Raw genomic sequence first — 24368 nt, 5'->3', positions numbered from 1 at the left:
GCATACAGAGAGGACAGTCTGCCTTCAGCAGAGCACTGCATCCTTCAACTTCAGTCAGGACCCACCAATGCAATGTACAGTGGCTCCTCAGCCCTTTCAGCTACAGAAGTGCTAACACATGGCAGATATCACCCCTCCCAGGGTCTCAACTATCCTTTTCTACCACCCCTCTTGGGGTCTGTCCCAAATCTACCACTCCTTTAGGTAGGGCGCTCAGCTGTCCCATATCTTCCACCCCTCTGGGGATCTCCACCTGTCCCAAATCTACAACCCCTCTCAAGGTCCCACATGTCCCATATCTACCACCCCTCTTGTGGTCTCACCTGTCCCAAATCTACCACCCCTCTCGTGGTCTCGCCTGTCTTAAATCCACCACCCCTCTGGGGTCTCACCTGTCCCAAATCTAGCACCCCTCTCGTGGTCTCGCCTGTCCCAAATCCACCACCCCTCTTGTGGTCTCACCTGTCCCAAATCTACCACCCCTCTCTTGGTCTCGCCTGTCCCAAATCCACCACCCCTCTGGGGTCTCACCTGTCCCAAATCTACCACCCCTCTCGTGGTCTCGCCTGTCCTAAATCCACCACCCCTCTGGGGTCTCACCTGTCCCAAATCTACCACCCCTCTCGTGGTCTCGCCTGTCCCAAATCCACCACCCCTCTGGGGTCTCACCTGTCCCAAATCTACCACCCCTCTCATGGTCTCGCCTGTCCAAAATCCACCACCCCTCTGGGGGGGGGGGTCTCACCTGTCCCAAATCTACAACCCCTCTCAAGGTCCCACATGTCCCATATCCAGGGGCGGACTGACCATTTCGAAACTCGGGCACTGTCCGAGGGCCCGGGGTCAGTAGGGGGCCCCATGAGATGCCCCTGGTACCTTTTTCATAGGCTTTTTTGAGTTTTGGCAAGGACACAGGGGCCCTATGATCCCCTATTGCCCAGGGGCCCCATGTGTTGTCAGTCTGCCCCTGCCCATATCTACCACCCCTCTCGTGGTCTCGCCTGTCCCAAATCCACCACCCCTCTGGGGGGTCTCACCTGTCCCAAATCTACCACCCCTCTCAAGGTCCCAGCTGTTCCAAATCTACCGCTCTTGGCAGGGTCTCACCTTTCCCAGGTCTTCTACCCATCTCAAGGTCCCAGCTGTCCCAATTCCTACCTCCAGGGGGTCGGTTCACGGACCTTCACAATGTTGGGGGGCCGGACTATAGTTTGAAAAAAAATGAACAAATTCCTATGCACACCGCACATATCTTATTTGTAGTGCAAAAATGTACTGTACACTGTAACTCAGTGGACACCGCAATGCACTGTACATTGTAACGCTCTGGACACCGCAATGCACTGGACACTGTAACGCACTGGACACCAATATGCACTGTACTCTGTAACGCACTGGACACCACAATGCACTGTACAGTGTAACGCACTGGACACCTCAATGCACTGTACTCTGTAACGCACTGGACACCGCAATGCACTGTACACTTTAACGCACTGGACACCGCAATGCACTGTACACTGTAACGTACTGGACACCGCAATGCACTGTACTCTGTAACTCACTGAACACCGCAATGCACTGTACACTGCAACGCACTGGACACCGCAATGCACTGTACACTGCAACACACTGGACACCGCAATGCACTGTACACTGTAACGCACTGGACACCGCAATGCACTGTACACTGCAACACACTGGACACCGCAATGCACTGTACACTGCAACACACTGGACACCGCAATGCACTGTACTCTGTAACACACTGGACACCGCAATGCACTGTACTCTGTAACGCACTGGACACCGCAATGCACTGTACTCTGCAATGCACTGTACTCTGTAACGCACTGGACACCGCAATTCACTGTACACTGTAACGCACTGGACACCGCAATGCACTGTACTCTGTAACGCACTGGACACCGCAATTCACTGTACACTGTAACGCACTGGACACCGCAATTCACTGTACACTGTAACGCACTGGAAACCGCAATGCACTGTACGCTGTAACGTACTAGACACTGCAATGCACTGTACACTGTAATGCATTGTACTCTGTAACACACTGGACACCGCAATACACTGTACTCTGTAATGCACTGGACACCCCAATGCACTGTACATTGTAACTCACTGGACACCGCAATGCACTGTACACTGTAATGCACTGGACACCACAATGCACTGTACTCTGTAACGCACTGGACACCAATATGCACTGTATACTGTAATGCACTGGACACCAATATGCACTGTATACTGTAATGCACTGGGCACCAATATGCATATACTGCAGTGTACAGTGCATTGCGATGTCTAGTGCGTTACAGAGTACAGTGCATTTTGTTGTCCAATGCTTTACACACTGGACACCAAAATGCACTGTACTCTGTAATGCACTGGACACCGTAATGCACTGAACTCTTTAATGCACTGGACACCGCAATGCACTGTACTTTGCAACACGCTGGACACCGCAATGCACTGTACACTAACGCACTGGACACCGCAATGCATTGTACTCTGTAATGCACTGAACACTGCAATGCACTGTACATTGTAACGCACTGGACACCAATATGCACTCTACTCTGTAATGCACTGGACACAGCAATGCACTGTACTCTCTAACGCACTGGACGCCAATATGCACTGTACTCTGTAACACACTGGACACCGCAATGCACTGTACTGTGTAATGCACTGGACACCGCAATGCACTGTACACTGTAATGCACTGGACACCGCAATGCACTGTACACTGTAATGCACTGGACACTAATATGCACTGTGCACTGTAAGGCACTGGACACCAATATGCACTGTACTCTGTAACGCACTGGACACCGCAATGCACTGTACTCTCTAACACACTAGGCACCACAATGCACTGTACAGTGTAACGCACTGGACACCGCAGTGCACTGTACACTGTAACGCACTGGACACCTCAATGCACTGTACTCTGTAATGCACTGTACACTATAACGCACTGGACACCGCAATGCACTGTACACTATAACGCACTGGACACCGCAATGCACTGTACACTGTAACGTACTGGACACCGCAATGCACTGTACACTGTAACGCACTGAACACCAATATGCACTGTACACTGTAAGGCACTGGACACAGCAATGCACTGTACTCTCCAACGCACCGGACACCGCAATGCACTGTACTCTGTAACGCACTGGACACCGCAATGCACTGTACACTATAACGCACTGGACACCGCAATGCACTGTACACTATAACGCACTGGACACCGCAATGCACTGTACTCTGTAACGCACTGAACACCAATATGCACTGTACACTGTAAGGCACTGGACACCGCAATGCACTGTACTCTGTAACGCACTGGACACCGCAATGCACTGTACTCTGTAACGCACTGGACACCGCAATGCACTGTACTCTGTAACGCACTGAACACCAATATGCACTGTACACTGTAAGGCACTGGACACAGCAATGCACTGTACTCTCCAACGCACTAGGCACCACAATGCATTGTACACTGTAACGCACTGGGCACCGCAATGCATTGTAGTCTCTAACGCCCTAGGCACTGCAATGCACTGTACCTGGTGCCTGGTGTACTCTCCTCCTCTCCTGTTACTTCTATGGCAGCAGCAGGTTAAATCAGGGACTTCCACGCTGCTGCTACTCGCTTGCTCCTCGCGGCCGAGGACCCAGTGAGAAGCCTAGCTATTTGCCAGTCTGTTTTTTGGTTTGTTTGTTTTTTTCGGCTGGCCCGGTGGGCCACATAAATGGCTTTGGCGGGCTGTATGGGCTCGCGGGCTGTAGTTTGAGGACCCCTAGCTTAAAGTAACACTAGACAATATTCTTAATAGCCCTGTGTAAGCAGGTGGCTGTAAAGTGTTTTCTTGTTTTGCTAAACTGTTGCATTATTTCAAGGCTGGTGGAGTTTGGTACAAGCTCAGTGGTACCTGCTCAGAAATACTGCACAACAAAAAGAAAAAAAGAGTTATGAACTGTAATGAGAAACTGTTGTCTGTAGTATACAAAGTAAAGAGTTAAGATATTGAGGCCCGGATGGCTAAGAGTTAATTAAGTCTGTAGGGAGAAGCATTGCTTTACAGAAAGGGTGCTACCATAAATGACATTTGCATTAAGTATCAGCCTCAGCCCACCTCTGGAGACACTAGCAAGTGTTCTCTCCCCATCCCCCTATGTGGGATACATGACAGGTTCCAGAAGACTGCAGGACCATTTACAATGCACAGTGTGGTTCATGCATTCGCAGTGGGCACCCAGCTGTGAAGCCACAAGCTGTCACAGCCGAGTGCCCACAGTTAGGATACTAGTGCTGAGGACCAAACATGGTCCCCAGCGCCCCCTCTGGTGGGCACATCGCTGGATCCTGGTACAGGTAAATGTCTGTTAAAAGTCAGCAGGTACAGCTTTTGTAGCTGCTGACTTTTACTTTTCAGAAAACCAGCTGAAGTTCCTCTTTAATGTATGAAAATTGGGGAAAGCGCCTATGGAATCAATATAACATACAACAAAAATATATCAGGAAGAGCTGCTATCTGCCCCTGTAGGCAGGGTGCTGAATATAAAACACAATTAAAGCAGCGCTCTTCAATTTAATATATCTCTAAATAATATAGGTGAGTGAACACAAACCATAAAATAATGTAAAAGAATAGTATAGTACCAAAATCAGTAACAAGTTTGATGAATCAATCAGTGAACCTAGTGAACCTAAATATAAAAATATGTAAAAAACAGTGTCCAGACAAAATTATATATAATTAATCGTGAAAATATGTATCAAACATTATAACAATTATAAAAAAGTGTCCAAAAATTAGTTTGAACCAAATAATTCACCACCAAATTGAATAAACTCACCAGAGCTCCATGCTGGTAAAATAACAACCATCTATACTCGCTAGTGCTCTATGTGCAATAATCTGCAGCAACACACACCAGCTGATGAGAAATCCTTGAAATAGTAATTGGCTCTTCAAAGATACTTACAAATAGCACTTACTTCTCTGATACTCAGAAACTCGTTAAAACAGCAGTTATTCCTCATAACCAGAATGGGACATGGAAAGAAAAAAAGAGGAATCGACATGGTGTAAAACCATCCAGACTTTAAAAAATGCAAAATGTGTTTAAAACCACTCACATGGACCAGTGTCAGAGCCGACACTAGCATAACAATACAATCACTTATGACAGGTATAGCTCCGGTCTAAGCAGACAGCGGCAGCTCACCCGTACGTGGTGCGTTACCCCCAAGGCCCCGTCATACGCGTTTCATCATCCGACGTCCTCCAGCAGCAAAAGGGAGTTCCTCTTTAAGTTTCTTTGACTGACCACTGCATCTATGGTCCTCAATGTTGCCCATTTCATTGCGTTTCTTCAAAACAGCTTGATGAATTGATGCTGGTTTGAAGCCAGTGGCTAGTCACACCAAATATTGATTTGACTTAGATTTTTCTCGTGTTCGCTCACTTCGCATTTTGTAAATTGATAAATATAAACAATTAAAATGTATATTTTTGAAAGCATTCTTACTTTATACCATTTCTTCACACCTGCCTAAAACTTTTGTACAGTACTGTATATATCTCTTAAACTGATTGAAATAAACAAGGATTAAAAGTACTATACAGGTTAATTTTGAACTAAATGGCTTACCTTATAGAAAGTGCTCAGTCTTTTGGGTGGCACGACAAATAAAATCCATTACAGTTCCCCAATGACCTTCTTGGCACAGGCTGACACTGACATTCTGTCACAGATTGGCTGATGCATACAGTCAGCCAAATCTAAATCCCTACACCCCAGGCTACCAGTTAGTATTGCAAGCCAGGGGCATTTCAGAGAGACAAATGAAGCAGGCTGCAATCATGTAATATGTACTTAGTAATGTTATTAAGCTTGCTTCGTGAATATAAAATAGCTTTATTCATATGGCCTAGACAGCGCATACACAAGAAAAAAGTCCTGCTATTTTTATCAGTCTATCTACTTTACTGGTTTGGGGATTTTAGACTTACAGTAATTATCCAAGTTGACATGCTGCTGAATGTAATTAAACTATGATCTCTCACTGGGTTAGAAAGTGCAGCTTTGCTCATTATTAACTGTAAGCTGCTACAAGCAAGGCATCGTGTCCTAATTGAAGAGCCAGTAAAAATCTCATTGTGTTTATGAACGGCTTGACTACGTTTTCAGTAGTAATCAAAACTCAAAATATATATGAACCTATTGACAAAACCATGTACAACTCAGGTCCAGCATGGAAAACCACAGGATCTCTTCCTGTTATCACAGCCATCCTTTATCGTTCATCACAAGACACAGAGTAGGCTATAATCATGACTATGTGGGTTATATGCCACCTATAGGTGAATGGACATGGGCCAAGCAATCAAACAAGACGTCCTCCCCTTTATAACCCCTTTCTACACAGGAAATACTTCCATTTTTTTTTCGCCAGTGTATGGTCACTGATGTGCTGCATGTGCTCTTGGAGCACACTTGGAGGTCAGGAATGGTTCTGCTGAGAATCAAGGACTTCAGTCGGATCCATTGAAAAAGCTGATAAATAAAATGGATGGTACCCGAGCCTTACTGGATAAGGAGAAGAATCCTCTGGGTTTTGCCTATAATGCAGCCTTCTGGCACTGGACCCTGCGTAACGGAACCCTGTGCAGTAGATGGGATGTAGCAGCCAAAAGGGGAAGTCGGCCATGTTAATATATATGGGCAGGGGCGGACTGACAACTCAATATGCCCCCGGGCAATAGGGGATCATAGGGCCCCTGTGTCCTCGCCAACACCCAAAAAAGCCTATGAAAAGGCCAATGAAAATTACCAAGGGCATCTCATGGAGCCCCCTACTGACCCCGGGCCCTCGGGCAGTGCCCGAGTGCTCGAATGGTCAGTCCGCCCCTGTATATGGGGCTTCCTGGGCACACGTAGGCTGCTGCTGCTGTTTTCTGTGAGGAGCCTGGACACAGGCTATACTGGGGGCATGTGAGTACTCCTCTGGGGGGCTGGCCAGTCAGACAGGAGGGCTGCATTCGTGCTGCCCCTTTTTTATTCAGCAGGCTGCACTGAATGTAGTGATATCACACTACTTGCACTGCTGTATCCTGGGCTCTGTGGCTTGTTTGATTAATCTTTACATGGCCTAGGGATTGCTGGTGAAGTAATGTCTTCCAGAAAGCAGAGTGGAGGAGACACCACAGGAACAGGCACAAGTGCACGTCCGCCAGGTCCTGAGGACCTTCTGTCAATCTGAGCCACTGCGTTTGTCTGGCATTGTGGGAACTATTGGTGCGTCAGCCTTTGCATTCATAACCAAAGACAATCTTGCATCAGCCTTGGCAGGGTTAGAGGACAAGATCGCAGGGATGAATGTGTCTGTAACTTAAGGGGGAAAAAATAAATGGGAGAGATCCCCATCTCTTGATCCATTGGTCCTCGAACAGGAATGGGTGGAAATGGAGGATGAGGAGGCGGTTGAAGATCTTGAGGAAGGTCAGGTAGTTGATTCTGCGGCTGAGGTATCAGAGCCTAAAAGGAAGAAGGCTGTCTCTGCCAAGGCTGTCAATCACAGAGGTTATTAGTTCAGGGCCTTACTGATATGGTCCACTTAGGTTTCAAACTACCCCCAGTGGAAACCTCTAAGGTTACTTTCTCCTCTTTGGCCTCATATACCCCAATGGAGGAGAAATTTGTTACAAAGTGGGGCATCGCAGTACTTGATGCTGCTGTTTCTTCCCTGAACAAGTATTTACCATATCCTTTGGATAATATCCAGGATCCAGCAGATAAGCTAGAATTTCTCCTTAAAGCCTCTTTTTCTCTGGCAGGGTTGCGACATAGCCGGCAGTGGCGGCTATTGGCATTTGTCAGATTCTGAGTGATCGTGTCAAATGGTTGGTTAGAAGATCGTCAGTTTAAGGGGAGTATTCTACTGAGGGTTTGGCCGACTTGCATGTGCCTTATGTTTTGCAGTTGATGCCATTAAGGACATCATTCAGCAGTTCTCTCGCATGGCTTTTTTGTCAGTGCACACGTGAGTCTTGTGGTTAAAGGGTTTGTTGGCAGAACTGCTGTTCAAGAAGTTATTGGCAGGTTTTCCCTATCATGGTGAACGACTGTTTGGCAAAGATCTAGACAAGTCTATCGAAAAGATTTTTGGGAAGGGAGGGGGTCACAGCTACCCTTTAAGAGGAAATACAAGCACCCAACTTTTAAAGGGTTGGGCACTTTGGTTACTGGGTCCTCGAGTGCCAGACAGTCATTTCACCATACACAGAATCTAGAGGTAGATCTCGGGGACAGAGCCAGAGGAAGCCCTGGGTGCAAAAATCCACCTAGACGGATTCAAAATCTGCTTCCCTATGAAGGGGCACCTCCACTCGTTTGGGTGGGTGGGGGAGACTTTTTTTTTTGTTTAGGTGCCTGGAAGGAACTGATCCAGGACAAGTGGGTCACCTCTATGGTTGTTAAGGGGTACAGACTGTAATTTTGGGTCTTCCTCCCTCCCCGTTTTTCTAAAGTCAAATGTACCAACGAATCCATTGAAAAAGTCTTTATTGCAGGCAAGATGAAAAGATTCCAGGGCTTTTATTCAAACCTGTTATTGGTTCAAAAACCGAATTGTGACTTAAGGCCTATTCTAGATCTCAAGGCACTGAACCAGTTTCTAAATGTTTATTCTTTTCAGATGAAATCAGTTTCGTCAGTAGTGGCCTCATTACAAGAGTGAGATATTCTAGAGTCTATAGACATCAAGGACGCATAACTGCATGTGCCAATATTCTCTCTCATCAAATGTTTCTGCGTTTTGCAGTAGAAACTCAGCAGTTTAAATTTGTGGCATTACCTCTTGGGCTGGCCACAGCCTCTTTAATAGTTACAAAGCTTCTTGCTCCAGTGTTGGGGCTGCTCAGAACTCAGTGAGTATCGGTTTTAGGTTATCTGGACGATCTACTTCTCAGGAGTCAGTCTGTTCCAAGCTTGAGACAAAATGTGGCTCTTGCAGTTCATAACCTGGAACACCTGGGGTGGGTGCTCAACTTCGAGAACTCAGCCCTGGAATATTTGGGGATGGTCCTAGACACGGTTTCTGCCTCCGGGAGAGTGCCACGCCCTGAGAGATCAGGTTCAGAGTTTAAGAAGCAGAAAATATCCTTCAATACATCTCTGCATGAGGTTACTGAGGTTTGCCCTGAAGTATTGAATGACCAGGCTTAATGGTTGGCCAGTCAGGATTCAGTCTGACAATGCCACAACGGTGGCATGTGTCAACCACCAAGGTGGTAACAGGAGCCGGAGAACTCAGGAGGAGGTAAACCACATTGTGACTTGGGCAGAAGGGCATGTTCCAGCTCTGTCAGCAGTATACATTCCAAGGGTAGAAAATTGACGGGCGGATTATCTCATTTGCCAGCAATTAGTTTCGGTGGAATGTGCCTTGCATCTGAGGTTTTCTAGCCAATCTGCCAGAGTGGGGGGGGGGGGTGCCCTGACATAGATCTATTGGCGTCCAGGTTCAACCGCAAATTGGACAGGTTTGAGTCCAGGATGCGGGACCATCTCACAGTAGGAGTAGATTCCTTGGTAATACCTTGGGACCAGTTTTCCCTAATCTACGTTTTTTACCCCAATTCAGCTGCTGGCATGTCTCTTGGGCAGGATTTGGGAGGAGTTAATTCCGGTGATACTGGTTGCCCTAGCCTGACCCAGGAGCAAGTGAAACTAGCAGTGGATGGTCCATGGACTCTGCTGAACCAGCCAGACCTGCTGTCTCAAGGACCAATATTTCACCCAGCTTTACGGTCTCTGAATTTGACGACATAGCTATTGAAACCAAAATTTTGAAGGAAAGAAGGATGTCAGGTTTGGTTATCCCCATGATGTCAAATGCTAGAAAGCTAGTTTCTAGGAACATTCTGTTCTTGTTCTGGGTCAGTGATTTAGAAACTAGATTTAGAAACTATGGAAACCAAAGCATCAACATGACTGCCAGACTGCTAGCAATTTTAATAGGCGAAGTCAGCAATGGCAGTTCAAATTTCTCAACTATTGAACTAAGCCTTAATTGTGAATCATCATCTTTAGCAAATAACAAATCTATACTGGATAAGGGTGCATTTCCCTATGCACCATCTGGCCAATTGATGAATCTAAAATATATAACCTTTATTCAAATATATAAAAAATGTATGCTCAGCTGTAATTAATGCCAGATTATTTTGACCCTGCCATAATATGAACACGTCATCAATGAATCTTGCCCAAATACGAATGTGTGACGTAAAACCTTCTAGTTCTTCTACAAAGACCATAGTACACTCTGACCACCCAAGAAAGAGATTTGCATACGTAGGTGCGCACAATGAACCCATCGCAGTTCCTCTGCACGGTCTATCAAATAAGAAAAAATTGTGTTCCAATACAAACTGCAAAAGTTGGAGAGTGAATGTAGTATGGTTCTCAAATAGTTTGCCTCTATTCACCAGAAAGGAATTACAAGCTTTTAGACCCAAGTCATGATTTATATTACTATATAAAGCCTCCACATCTAGACTACCTAACCACACATCATCTTCCATTGTGATATCTATTAGTCTGTTTACAAAGTCTTGTGTATCGTCGATATATGAAGGTAAACTATATACAAATGGATGCATGATATAATCTAGATATTTGCTTACTTCTTCTGTAAGATTTTTATTGCCCAAGATAAAAGGGCGGCCAGGAGATTTTTCTTTATGTTTGTGTACCTTAGGTAAGGCATAAAATGTGCAGCTGAGCACAACTTTCAGCCACTATGTGACCTATTTTAATTCCTTATACTCCTGACGAAGCTCTGTTTTCTGGAGCAAAACATGTAGAGTTTCTTTTTTTCTTTGGGAGCAATTTTGGATGCACATGGTATTTACTCCTCTCCCCCCCTTTTTTTGAAGAGGTCTGTACTGTGGATTACAGTTCATCATTTGCATTCCTCAAGACAATGAGGTATTTTTGTTGGATATGGTGACGTATGGGGCTTATCCATGAGGGGCTGACATTTAAGCCCGTGGATCAACTTTACCTATAAATGTTAGTATCCAGGTATATTCTGTGTATCTAGGAAAGAATTCAGGCCTTTTTTAACCGCCTCCCGCCCACCACATAAGGAAATGACAGGCGCAAAGCGGTTCTCTCGTTCTGGGAGGACATCATATGACATTCTCCCACTCTAACTGCGACACAGAGAATCACTGATCAACGGAAAGAGCTGAAGACGTCAACTTTGTCATGTGATCAGCTGTGTCCAATCACAACTGATCGCATGTAAATAAGGAAATGCCGGTTATCGGCATTTCTCTCCTCACGAGCTGTCACGCTGACAGCTTGTGAGGAGAGGAGAGCCGGTAATTGGCATTCCTCAGGGTACATGTACACTGATCATCATACATTAGCCGTGTGTGGGGAACTGTGTCAAACTCTTTTTCAAAATCCAAGTATACCACGTCCACCGCCACCCCCTCATAAAAAGAAATCAGATTTGTTTGACAATTTCTGTCTTTCATGAATCCATGCTATCTGTTGCTTAAAATATTTTTCAATAAAGAACTCATCCATGTGGTCTTTAATTAAACTCTACAGTATCTTTCCAGCATTTGTTTTCTCTTTTTCAGGCCAAAAACATTTTCTGCAAGTACAGAAAACACGTCCTTGTCACTTCCTGTGAACTACACAGTAAAACCACTACAGGTGTTTGTAGTTCAAACCAGGAGAGCAGCCTAAGGTGACAATACTGATCCTTTTGTGATTGAGTGTTGTCACCCAAGGTCATGAAGTGTGTATAAAAAAAGGAATACTAATACAGCCACTACATCTAAGAAACAGTAAGCTGCAAAAAAATAAAATTTTTTTTTTTTTTAGATACGCTTTGAGCTTATCAATTCTGTGCTGTGATGACTGTACTTCAGGGTAAGTACATTTTCTGCAAGTACAAAACAAATCCTGTTGCTCTTGATAGGAATTGGGTGTCCTTGGGATATGATCACTATCGTTGGCTGATATTCGAGTGCAGAAAGAACAGAATAAATCTTTTTTTTACTGACATTGTTCTACAAATCTTACAAACAGACTGTCTGTCTGAGATAATGGAATACAAACATTGAAATCTGTCATATGACATATTATTTTTTTTTTATCTTTTGAATTTGAAAATCGCTTGTTTATTCACAGCCTATATGACTGCATTGTGTTAATGTATTGACCTCATGAGCGTGTCTCTGATCTCCTGTACTAGGTCCTTTTAGAAAAATCGCCCTACTTTCAACAATGAGACACTGAAGCCAGCTGTGTGATATTGTTCAGTTGTGTAATCATATCCCAGCTGTGATATTCAAACCAATTGGTCGGTCTGGCTACTGACAATATGCTGCCAAGACTTTACTAAAGCATCGTAAGAAAAAAGTGTTGACAGTGCAAAGGTTTTTTTAATGTTTTTTTATTTAGACACTCTTCTGTATATTATGCCAAACTGATGGTCCTATGGCCATATATTTATTTATTTATTTTTTATTTCAGGTACTCACAGTCAGGTCCATAAATATTGGGACATCAACACAATTCTAACATTTTTGGCTCTATACACTACCACAATGGATTTGAAATGAAACGAACAAGATGTACTTTAACTGCAGACTGTCAGCTTTAATTTGAGGGTATTTACATCCAAATCAGGTGAATGGTGTAGGAATTACAACAGTTTGCATATGTGCCTTCCACTTGTTAAGGGACCAAAAGTAATGGGACAATTGGCTTCTCAGCTGTTCCATGGCCAGGTGTGTGTTATTCCCTCATTATCCCAATTACAATCAGCACATAAAAGGTCCAGAGTTCATTTCAAGTGTACTATTTGCATTTGGAATCTGTTGCTGTCAACTCTCAAGATGAGATCCAAAGAGCTGTCACTATCAGTGAAGCAAGCCATCATTAGGCTGAAAAACAAAACAAACCCATCAGAGAGATAGCAAAAACATTAGGCGTGGCCAAAACAACTGTTTGGAACATTCTTAAAAAGAAGGAATGCATCGGGGAGCTCAGCAACACCAAAAGACCCGGAAGACCACGGAAAACAACTGTGGTGGATGACCGAAGAATTCTTTCCCTGGTGAAGAAAACACCCTGTATATAGCGCCGTCAAAACATATATATTGTACATTCACATCAGTCCCTAACCCTCAAGGGATGTACAATCTAAGGTCCCTAACTTACATTCATACATACACATACTAGGGCCAATTTAGACAGGATCCAATTAACCTACCAGCATGTCTTTGGAGTGTGCAAGGAAACCGGAGTAGCCGGAGGAAACCCACGCAGGCACAGGGAGAACATGCAAACTCCAGGCAGGTGGTGCCATGGTTGGGATTCGAACCAACGACCCTAGTACTGCCAGGCGGAAGTGCTAACCATTTAGCCACTGTGCTGCCCATATATTTTAAAATATGCAATGCAACAAATGACATGCCACACTTTATCAATGTTATGGTTTAGATGAGCTATTGATGTAAAGGAGGCCATCTAAGCAGGGCTGTCTTTAATATGGATTGGACCCTGGGCAAACATCCCCCCCCCCCTTTCTCTTGTTTTGCGGTTTTGCCCCCTCACTTATTCACTTGGTGATAAATATAATAAGTGATTACAACCTTTTGTCTATACATGAATTTAGCCAATCCTGATGTGACTGTTACCAATGATGTTAATAACAAATGATAACAACTGTGCAAAAATAAAGATCTAATTTATTTACACAGTATAGAAGCTGACTACTAATCAATTATAACAAAATTAAAAAGTAAGCGGTATAACTTTAACCTCCCTGGAGGTATTCCCGAGTGTAGCTCGGGGTAAAATTTCAGTACGACAAGCGGTAACCCCGAGCTACACTCAGGCTTACCATGCAGCATTGCTCAGGGATTCCCTGCAGCTCTTACCTTGTCCTTCGCTCCTGCAATGTGTCCCCTGCAGCATCCCCGGCCATCTCCTCTGGCTGATGCTGGCATTCAGCTTCCGTGTTCTGGTCGCTGCAAGCGTCGGGACAGACGGGGGCCGGAACCGGCGGCAAATTTAAAAATTTTAGAAACTGTCATTTTCTAATAAATGAAAATGACATAGTAAAACATTACTGTATCAAACCATTTCACATACATTTTGTCCCTAGTGCTTTGTCCTGTGCCCTGCCTGCATTTTGACTGTTCTTTCTGCCTGGAAACTTAGAAAAGTCCATGGCGTCCAAAAAGCGTCCCTTTAGGTCAAAATCGGTTTTAGACCAGCTAGAGAACAGCGATAGTAAATCAGAACCACTTGCAGAATTGAGTGATAATGATTCGTGGGGAAATTCGTCATCAGACACTGAAAATGATTCTGTGACTTTGCTCAGTGATGTGCGAACTTGGCGCTATATTTCAAATTTCAGTGTTTTTAATTTGATTATATTATTTTATTAAATTTATTATTATTATATTATTATTTTTTATGATTATTTATTAAATTATAATTTATGATTTTGTGTTTTAACTTTTATCATACCCGGGATGTTTACTAGACTCTTGTTCGGACAGATTTCAGTGAGTTATTCCTAAAAATGACAGGCCTACAATATAAAACGCCAAATTTCCATGCAAAATAATGGTACTGCTTTCAGCACCAAAAATCTGAAATAATCATACCGCCAGGGAGGTTAAGGGCTCATGTACACTGCAGCTGATAAACTCACGTTTAGGAGCTGTTCAATGTTTTTTTTCAGCAGCCCCTGAACTCTCCCTAATGTTTTCCTATGTGTCCATGTACACATCGTCATTTACAGGCAGTTGAGTTTACAGGCAGTTGAGTTTACAGTCGTTTTTTTGAACGCAAAAAACTTGCGTTTAGCAGTAGATATTATCAGCATTTCAAACGCAAAACGCTTGTAAACGCTGCTAACCCTTTTTATAGGCGTTTGTGTTTGAAAATTTTCTTTAACTCTTCCATTTCCAGATGCTGTCCAGAGCCTTTTTTCATCATGAAAAATGCATGCAAAGCGTTTTCTCGGTACTCAAATGGACCTGGTACACCATACTCTGAGGTTTTGCATTAAAAAAAAAATGTTAGACACTGCTGCAATAATTTCTGCACAGAAATGAGCTGGAACACATCCAAACACCACAAAAACACAAGACAACTAATCTCAACAAATACTGTTGTCTCTGCTTTTGCTCTCTCTATTTATCTCAAAATGTCTGAAAAAGTTAATTTTTTTACTATTTTTCAGTGCATTTTGGGCATTTTGGAAGGTCTCCTGAGGTTATCTTTAAAAAACGCTTCTAAACGCAAATGCTCATAAACGCGGTATGCAAACATGACTAAACAGACGTTTTTTAACCTACGTTTAGCAGTCAGTTTCCATAGTTCAGAAGTGTCCCGTGTACATGGAACCTTAAAGTAATGATATTACAATGTAAACACAGAATGTTACCAATACATAGAAAAAACTACAGGAAAGAAAGTTACAGGAAAGAAGCATAGAATAATATGCTACGCAGACATCTTGATGACTGGGCTTCAAGAGGGAAGGGCAGAAAGAGAGCAATAGCTTACTTTTATAACCCCCCCCCCCCCCATTCCAGGTAGTCACACCCTTCAATAAATTCCAGTACTTTGCCATTTCTTTTCAAAGGGGGGCTCTGTGACTTCTGAAAGATATTGGCCAACTGTAGCTCATCAGATGGAATTCATAATAGGTAAATGTCCAGCTAAGCATACTTCCTTTGAAGTCAGTTCCCACAGGAAGATCTATGACAATACTCCCTAGGAGGGGTTTAGGAATGACGACTCCAGGGCTTATTCAGCCAGGTGGCCATACAGTCATAAACCTCTACAGGAAAGCTTCAAAAGGGTAGGTTGTTAAGGTCATGAAAAATAAGTTGCAGGAACTAAGACTTAGACCCCTAACAGAAGTTCACAATAATGTTAAAAATTATTGTAGGATCAAAAATGTCTATCACACTCTCTACCCCAACATCCCAAAAAACAAACACACACATAGAGTTATCTCAAAAAACTTTAATAATGTAAACATAAAGAATTGGTCCATAAACCTTACCTTGATCTATAACAGTACGGACTCTGTACAACTGTGGACAACTGTAGTAACACTTATGTTAATAACTTAAAGTGTTACTAAACCCTCAACAGTAAAATCAGTCTGTATATGCAGTAAAATGTGCTTGTTATACTCACTGTGGAACCTAAGGGGTTAATCCTCTACATTGTGTAAAAAGGCTGTTTGATCCTGTCTTCTCTGATCCTCCTCTTGTTCAAATGTCCACGTTTTATCTCCTGATAACACAGACTGAGTCCATATGCTCAGTTTAGTGTGTATTGCTAGAGAGGTTTTTTTTTTTTTCTTGGGAGAGTGCATGTGATCAGCACAGGACCAATCAGCACTGTCCAAATCGAGGTCATGGGTTTTGCATCCTCCTAGAGAAGAAAGAAAACTTCTACAAGCTTTAACCAGTGCTCAGCTAAAGTCATAAGACTGCCCTAACTGCTGATGTGAAAAGGTATTTAGCAGTTTATATTTACTAAAATAATTGCACTTCCATGTTCTATGTACTGTGGGAGATCAGATATAGTAATTGCAGGGTCCTGGGTTTAGTAACACTTTACCAAAAGAGTCCCTAGTGGTCTCTTCTGTTATAAATGTCCCACCTGCCTGCCAGCGATAATGTGATTTGAGCCACGCATACGCAGCTCACATCACATTTGCAACCCACACTGTGTCCTTGGTAATGTTACTCCCATGCACATGCGCTGGAGTGATATCACCACAGCCTACCCATTCAAGCGGCTGAAGATAGAGAACCCAGAGAAGAGGGATGCACTGAGAGCCAAGGGGATCCATAATAGCACAGCGCTGAAGGGCTCAGTTTACTGATAAGTCTGTCATAAGATGCATACTAGTGCATTATGACTTAAATCTGCAGGGGGACTAGTGTTTTTATTTTTAAAAAATTATTTCACTACCGTTTTAGGCCTGGTTCACAACTATGTGGGTTTGCCGCCCACATTTGTGCAGGCACAGAAGTCCATTAATTTGAATGGGCTGGCATGCCTGTATTTCCAGCAGAAAAAAAAATGCATGAAGCATTTTAGTAATGCAGTGTCCTTGAAATCACCATGCAATTTTCCTATGGTTCCTGCACCTGCAAATGCGCTGCGTTATTATATGCATGGATCACGCATCTAAAAACACAGTGCATTTTGCAGGAATCACAATCTCAGATAAAGCAAGCACCAAAGGAATAAGAGAAAAGTAGTACTTCTTTCTCGTTATACACTGTTGAAAAAAATTAAAGGAACACTCTTTATACAGAGTATAGCATCAAGTCAATTAAACTCCTGGGATATTGATCTAGTCAGGTAGTATCTCTAGCGGTCTGATTATGTCAGTATTTCTGTGCTCAAAACGGTACATTTTTTTGCATGGAAATATGTATTTTTTTTATTGTAGGCCTGTAATTTTTAGGAATAACTCACTGAAATCTGTCCGTACAAGAGTCTAGTAAACATCCCGGGTATGTTAAAATTTGAAACACGAAATCATAAATTATAATTTAATAAATAATCATAAAAAATAATAATATAATAATAAATTTAATTCAATAATATAATCAAACCAAAAACACTGAAATTTGAAATATAGCGCCAAGCTCGCACATCACTGAGCAAAGACGCAAAATCGTTTTCAGTGTCTGATGACGAATTTCCCTATGAATCATTATCACTCAATTCTGCAAGTGGTTCTAATTTACTATCGCTGTTCTCTAGCTGGTCTAAAACCGCTTTTGACCTAAAGGGACGCTTTTTGGACGCCACGGACAAAGCACTAGGGATAAAATGTATGTGAAATGGTTTGATACAGTAATGTTTTACTATGTGATTTTAGTGTATTTAGTGAATGTCACTTTTTGTTATTTTCAAATTTCCCACCAGTTCTGTCCCCGTACGTCCTGACGTCGCAGGGGACAGAACCCAGAAGACAGATGCCGGCATCGGCCGTAGGACATTACAGGGGACACTGCAGGAGGGACATCGCGGGAGCACAGGACAAGGTAAGTGAAGAACAGATCCCGGAGCAGCACTGCAGGGTATTCCCGAGTGTTGCTCAGGGTTACCGCTTGTGGTGCTGAAACTTTACCCCGAGCTACACTCGGGAATACCTCCAGGGAGGTTAAGTAGCAGAGGGGGTTGTTAATCAGTTTCAGCTGCTTTGATGTTAATGAAATTATCAACAGGTGCACTAGATGGGGAACAACGAGATGACCCCCAAAACAAGAATGGTTTTACAGGTGGAGGCCACTGACATTGTTTTCCCTATTCATTTTTTCTGACTGTTTTTCACTAGTTTTGCATTTGGCTAGGGTCAGTGTCACTACTGGTAGAATGAGGTGATACCTGGACCCTACAGAGGTTGCACAGGCAGTCCAACTCCTTAACTATGGCACAGCAACACGTGCCATTACCAGAAGGTTTGCTGTGTGTCCTAGCACAGTCCCAAGAGCATGGAGGAGATTCCAGGATACCGGCAGTTACTCTGGGAGAGCTGGACAGGGCCATAGAAGGTCCTTAACCCATCAGCAGGACCGGTATCTGCTCCTTTGTGCAAGGAGGAACAGGATGAGCACTGCGAGAGCCCTACAAAATGACCTCCAGCAGTGAATGTCTCTGACCAAACAATCAGAAACAGACTTTATGAAGATGGCCTGAGGACCTGGCATCCTCTAGTGGGTCCTGTGCTCACTGCCCAGCACCATAGAGCTTGATTGGCATTTGCCATTGAACACCTGAATTGGCAGGTCCACCACTGGCACCCTGTGCTTTTCACAGATGAGAGTAGTTCACCCTGAGCTATAAATCGCTGATCGCCGCCATTACTAGTAAAAAAAAAAAATTAAGAAAAAAAATCCAGTATATATACTGCCATTTGTAAATGCTATAACTTTCAGTTAAACTAATAAATTTACACGTATTGGGATTTTTTTTTAGTAAAGATGTAGCAGAATACATTTTGGCCTAAATTTATGAAGAAATTCGATTTTTTAAAATTTTTTACTGGATATGTTTAATAGCAAAAGGTCAAAAATATTGTTTTTTTCTCAAAATTGTTAGTATTTTTTTTCTTATAGCGCCAAAAATAAAAAACACACAGGCGATCAAATACCACCAAAAGAAAGCTCTATTCGTGGGAGAAAAAGGACATACATTTCTTTTGGGTGTAGCATTGCATGACAGCGCAATTGTCAGTTAAAGTAACACAGCGCCATAATGGAAAAAATGGCCTGGTTTACGTGAAGTTATATTGTTTACAAATGGCGGTATAGATACTGAAATTGTATTTATTTTTTTACACTTTTTTTACTAGTAATGGTGGCGATCAGTGACTTATAGCGGGACTGCGGCAGGCATTCTGACACTGAGGGGAACTGACTTGGTGTCACTGACACCCCCAGTGACACCAATACAATGATCAGTGCTAAAAAAAGCAATGACACTGGGCAGAAAGGGGTTAACATGAGGGGCGATCAAAGGGTTAATTGTGTCCAGGGAGTGTTTTACTGGGGGGCGGTGTGTTGGTGCTTCACTGTAAGCAGCCATCCAGAGCAGTGTACCCAAGCTGACAGGGAGGAGGACTGTTAGTAAACAAAGCAGTCCTCCTCCCCATCGGAGATGCTTGGTAATCACCAGGCGCTGGCGGGTAATCACCGACCGGGACCCGGTGATTGACAGCCGCAGCCGCGAGTGGCGGCACATGGCTCGGAAACACAAAATCATGTGTATATATACCTAATTTTGCACACCCCTGCCGCCATGTAGTAATATATCTGCTATAGGGCGGTCAGGAAGCGGTTAAAGAAAAACTTAATTAACACCAGTAACTGTTAAGACAATGAACATCTTGGTCAGGACTTTATACAACATAATGTATAGAGTTCAGGGGTCAGTAACAAACAACACATTGGGGTTTATTTACTAAAGCTAGAGAGTACAACATCAGGCTCACTTCTGTATAGAAACCAATCAGCTTCCGGGCTTTATTGCCAAAGCTTAAATGAACAAGTTGAGGTTAGAAGATGACTGGCTACCACACACAACTGCACCAGATTCCGAGTTCACCAGTTTTAGTAAATCCCCCTTATAGAGTGTGGCAGTCAGGATGAGTGTCACATTCACATCAAATAAGTCAGGGCCTGGACTGAGCGAAGCCAGCATGACTGGGGCTTGCAGACGAGGCGGAGACTGGATTTGGGTGGGGAGTATAGGAGATGGGGGTGGTTACTCACCTGATCGGAGAAATCGGGCTGGAGGGTGGTCTTGCTAGGATGAGGAGAGGGGTTGGGACTTGTCTGTGGTCAGTCGGGACTTGTCTGTGGTCTTGCTAGGATGAGGAGAGGGGTTGGGACTTGTCTGTGGTCAGTCGGGACTTGTCTGTGGTCAGTCGGAGCTTGTGCCAGCATGGGTGAGGTTTCTGCCGCCCTCCCTCCCTGGAGCTGTTTCTTTGTTTTGTTTTGCTGTTTTGTTTGTTTGCTTTGTTTATTGGTTTTGTCCTTTTTGGTGTTTGTCCTGTGGTAGTTTTGTGTTGGTTCATTGTTTTGTTTCTTTTCTTGCTCGCCATTTTGAAGTCCTGTGATGTTGTCTGGTTTTATGCTTTGTCATGGCAGCCGGTAGGGGTCGTTGGGTCTTTGAAGGCGGTGCTGGAGTGACAAGTTGGTGGATTATGGGTTGGGCCCATCTTAGGTATGAGTGTCCCTTCCTAATTATAAGGTCATGGTGGTAAGGTGGGAGGTCATTGGTTGTATCTGGGACTACGTAACTGTAGTATTGTCCGCGAGGTGGTGTGGTAGCGGCTGGGGGCCTTTTCGTTGGGCGTCAGATACAGGCAAGTCTTTGATGTGAGTAACAGTGCCTTCGAAGACCTTGGACCCAGTTGTGATTGTTAATGTCAGTTATTATTTAATTGTACCAGAAAAAGTGTTATGTAAGAATTATGTTAAATAAATGGGCTGTTATGGCTGGTTTTCACCAAAAGGAGAGTCGCATGGTTATTTAGGTGGGGGAGGTTGAAGGGGGGTGGTTGTTTTATGGTGTAGGTGGTAAGTAATTGCCTCGATATTTTGCATGTCCCTCAGTCATGAACAAAAACAATAACAGTGGGAACTCATCCTTAACATAAATGAATACAATAGTGATCATTAAGTTCAAATAATATTAAATAGAAAAGTCCCCATCCACCAAATTCTTGTGTGTGAACTTAGAGTGACCAAATCTTCTTAATATTCCAGCAGTGTTCTACCAACATGCTCAGCTGAATTGTGCACTCACCAGATATCCTTGACCAACAAGTGGTCAGTGTGCCTTGGATGATAGATCCTCTAATTAAAGCGCTGCGCAAGCTGTTGCCGCTTTATAAATCCTGTATTATAATAATCAGCCCCAATTAGATGTTTACTTCTCATGCAGAATGTCAAAAAAAGTATTTTCACAAGCAATTATAAGCCTCTTCCATTGTTACTAATTGTTCTCCGAGAGAAGCCAGAAAGGAAATTGTATATAGTATAGTATGTTTATTAAAAGTGGAGCGCCACCCAAAAGGGGAAGTTCCATTTTAAGGACTGGTCCCCCGCTCCCTGTTAAGAATTGGCACCTTTGGGGAGCAGGTACCTGAAATTGACAGGTACCCACTCTCACTTCTGCTGCAATTGCATAGGTGATCGGAAACACATGACAGGTCCAAGAAGACTACAGGACCATTCACAAAGCGCAGCGCTTCGCCTGCATGCACAGTGGGCACCCGGCTGTGAAGCCGCAAGTTGTCACAGCCGGGTGCCAACACTGAAATGCCGGCACCATGGAGCGAGGACGGCCGGTGAAACCGGCTGTGGTGAGTACACCATGGGATCGAGGGACAGGGCCTAGGCGATCAGAAGTGGAAGTTGTCCTCCCTCCCCGTAGTCCTCTGGGACACATGACAGGTCCCAGATGACTATTCAGAAAGCATAGCGCTACTCGCGCATGCGCAGTGGGCACCCGGCTGAGAAGCCGCAAGCTGTTACAGCCGGGTGCCCACACTGAAGATGCCGGTGCCAGGAACACAGGGCGGCTGGTGAAACGGGCTGCAGGGAGGACACAGCAGGATCGAGGGACAGGTAAGTGTCCTTTTTTAAAAACCAGCATCTACAGTTTTTGTGGTTGCTGACTTTTATTTTTTTTTAATTTCCTCTGGAACTCCACTTTAAGAAATACAATAAAAACGTATATGCACTCACACGCATCTGCTGCCAAGAGGGGTACCACCATGTACAGTCCACCAGAGGGAACCTTTCCACATACCAGCATGCATTACAAAAACCGGAAGTGACGTGTGCAGCTCAGCCTCAATGCATTTCGCATGATGCGCGTCCTCAAGAAGCTCAACAATCACATCAAATTCTTCCTTTTCCCCAGCAATCCCCCCTTACATCCATATCTCCAAAGTCCCTCCTTACATCACAGGCTTCAGAGTGCCACCTTACATCAGAGTGCTCAGAGAGCCACCACCTTGCATCAGAGTCCTTAGAGAGCCACCACCTTACATCAGAGTCCTCAGAGAGCCACCACATTACATCAGTGTCCACAGTGAGCCATCACCTTACATCAGTGTCCTCAGAGAGCCACCACCTTACATCAGTGTCCTAGGAGAGCTACCACCTTACATCAGTGTCCTCGGAGAGCCACCACATTACATCAGTGTCCTCGGAGAGCCACCACCTTACATCAGTGTCCTCGGAGAGCCACCCCCTTACATCAATGTCCTCGGAGAGCCACCACCTTACATCAGTGTCCTCGGAGAGCTACCACCGTACATCAGTGTCCCCGGAGAGCCACCACCTTACATCAGTGTCCTCGGAGAGCCACCACCTTACATCAGTGTCCTCGGAGAGCCACCACCTTACATCAGTGTCCTCGGAGAGCCACCACCTTACATCGGTGTCCTCGGAGAGCCACCACCGTACATCAGTGTCCTCGGAGAGCCACCACCGTACATCAGTGTCCTCGGAGAGCCACCACCTTACATGAGTGTCCTCGGAGAGCCACCACCTTACATCAGTGTCCCCGGAGAGCCACCACCTTACATCAGTGTCCTCAGAGAGCCACCACCTTACATCAGTGTCCTCAGAGAGCCACCACCTTACATCAGTGTCCTCATAGAGCCACCACCGTACATCAGAGTCCCCCCTTACAGCCGAGTCTGACAGTGCTCCCCCTTGTATATACCTTCACCACTGGCAGGTGGCTGGTTGGAAAAAGCTTTGTAAAAAAATTCCCTTGTTCCTGGCTCTGAACTGTGATTAGTGAACTGCCGGGCTGAGCCTCAACTTGTGTGGAGGGACATGTGAATATAAGCCACCATGATCTCACCGCGCAGGTGCACCCTGCTGCCCGATCCGGGGCCGAGCATGGCAGTTTTCAAATTGGCCAGCTCTTGAACTGTGCATGTGCAGCTCAGAGCCAATGACAAGGCGATTTTTTACAGCGCTTTTCTACTATCCATGAACATTTATGGACAGGAGAAATGTACTTGTTTTACAAATTCATGGATGGTTGGCAACACAGATCTGAGGGTGTACACATGCTGCCATTTTGGTGCTTTCTTTCATGGCTGTTGTAGGAATTCAATCCTCTGTGTGCCTGCTGAACATGACCCATTCAAGTGAATGAGGCTGCTCTGCAAGCACACCACAACTGTGTGCAATGCAGGTGATTGTGGCGCACTAGTGCATGGTTCTAGGGGTTAAAGCAAGCAGTAAGGAGATGAGACAATGCCTCTTCACTGCCTGTCAAAAGGTTTCCCACGCGCGACCTGAACACAGATCGCTCTTTGGAAGGGAGGAAGGGAGATGGGGAGAGTTCAGTCACTGCTCACTCACCCCAGGTTGCCAAGTTGAGGGGGGCTGATCTAGGGTTGCCACTTCATCCCTTTAAACCAAACACATAGTAATTACACGGGTTCTGTGGGTAATTAAGGTGTTAATTAACCACTTGCCTATCGGGCACTTATACCCCCTTCCTGCCCAAGCCAATTTTCAGCTCTCAGCGCTCTCACACTTTGAATGACAATTGCCCGGTCATGCAACACTGTACCCATATGAAATGTTTATACTTTTTTACACATAAATAGAGCTTTATTTTGGTGGTATTTACTGGGTGTTTTATTTTTTGCACTGTAAACATAAAAAGAGCAAAAAAAAAAGTTTTTCTTTGTTTCTATT

The 24368-nt window shown here is 44.3% G+C and overlaps 1 protein-coding gene across 1 annotated transcript in view; it reads left to right on the top strand.

Annotated features, from left to right (window-relative positions):
- The window catches only part of YPEL2 (yippee like 2), a 199712-nt gene extending 185870 nt beyond the window's left edge, over window positions 1-13842 (top strand). Inside the window, exons 6-7 of the mRNA XM_089676670.1 lie at window positions 11950-11997; window positions 12604-13842. Coding sequence (XP_089532796.1) covers window positions 11950-11982 — 33 coding nt within the window. The 3' untranslated portion in view covers window positions 11983-11997; window positions 12604-13842. The remainder of the gene's footprint in view (window positions 1-11949; window positions 11998-12603) is intronic.
- The last annotated feature ends 10526 nt before the right edge of the window (window positions 13843-24368 follow it).

This window comes from Staurois parvus, unplaced genomic scaffold (assembly GCF_062004578.1).
Source record: "Staurois parvus isolate SC_StPar_1 unplaced genomic scaffold, SC_StPar_1.0 ptg000172l, whole genome shotgun sequence".
Lineage (NCBI taxonomy): Eukaryota > Metazoa > Chordata > Amphibia > Anura > Ranidae > Staurois > Staurois parvus.
Note: the sequence above shows the minus strand (reverse complement) of the source record. Positions and strands in the feature narration are given on the sequence as shown.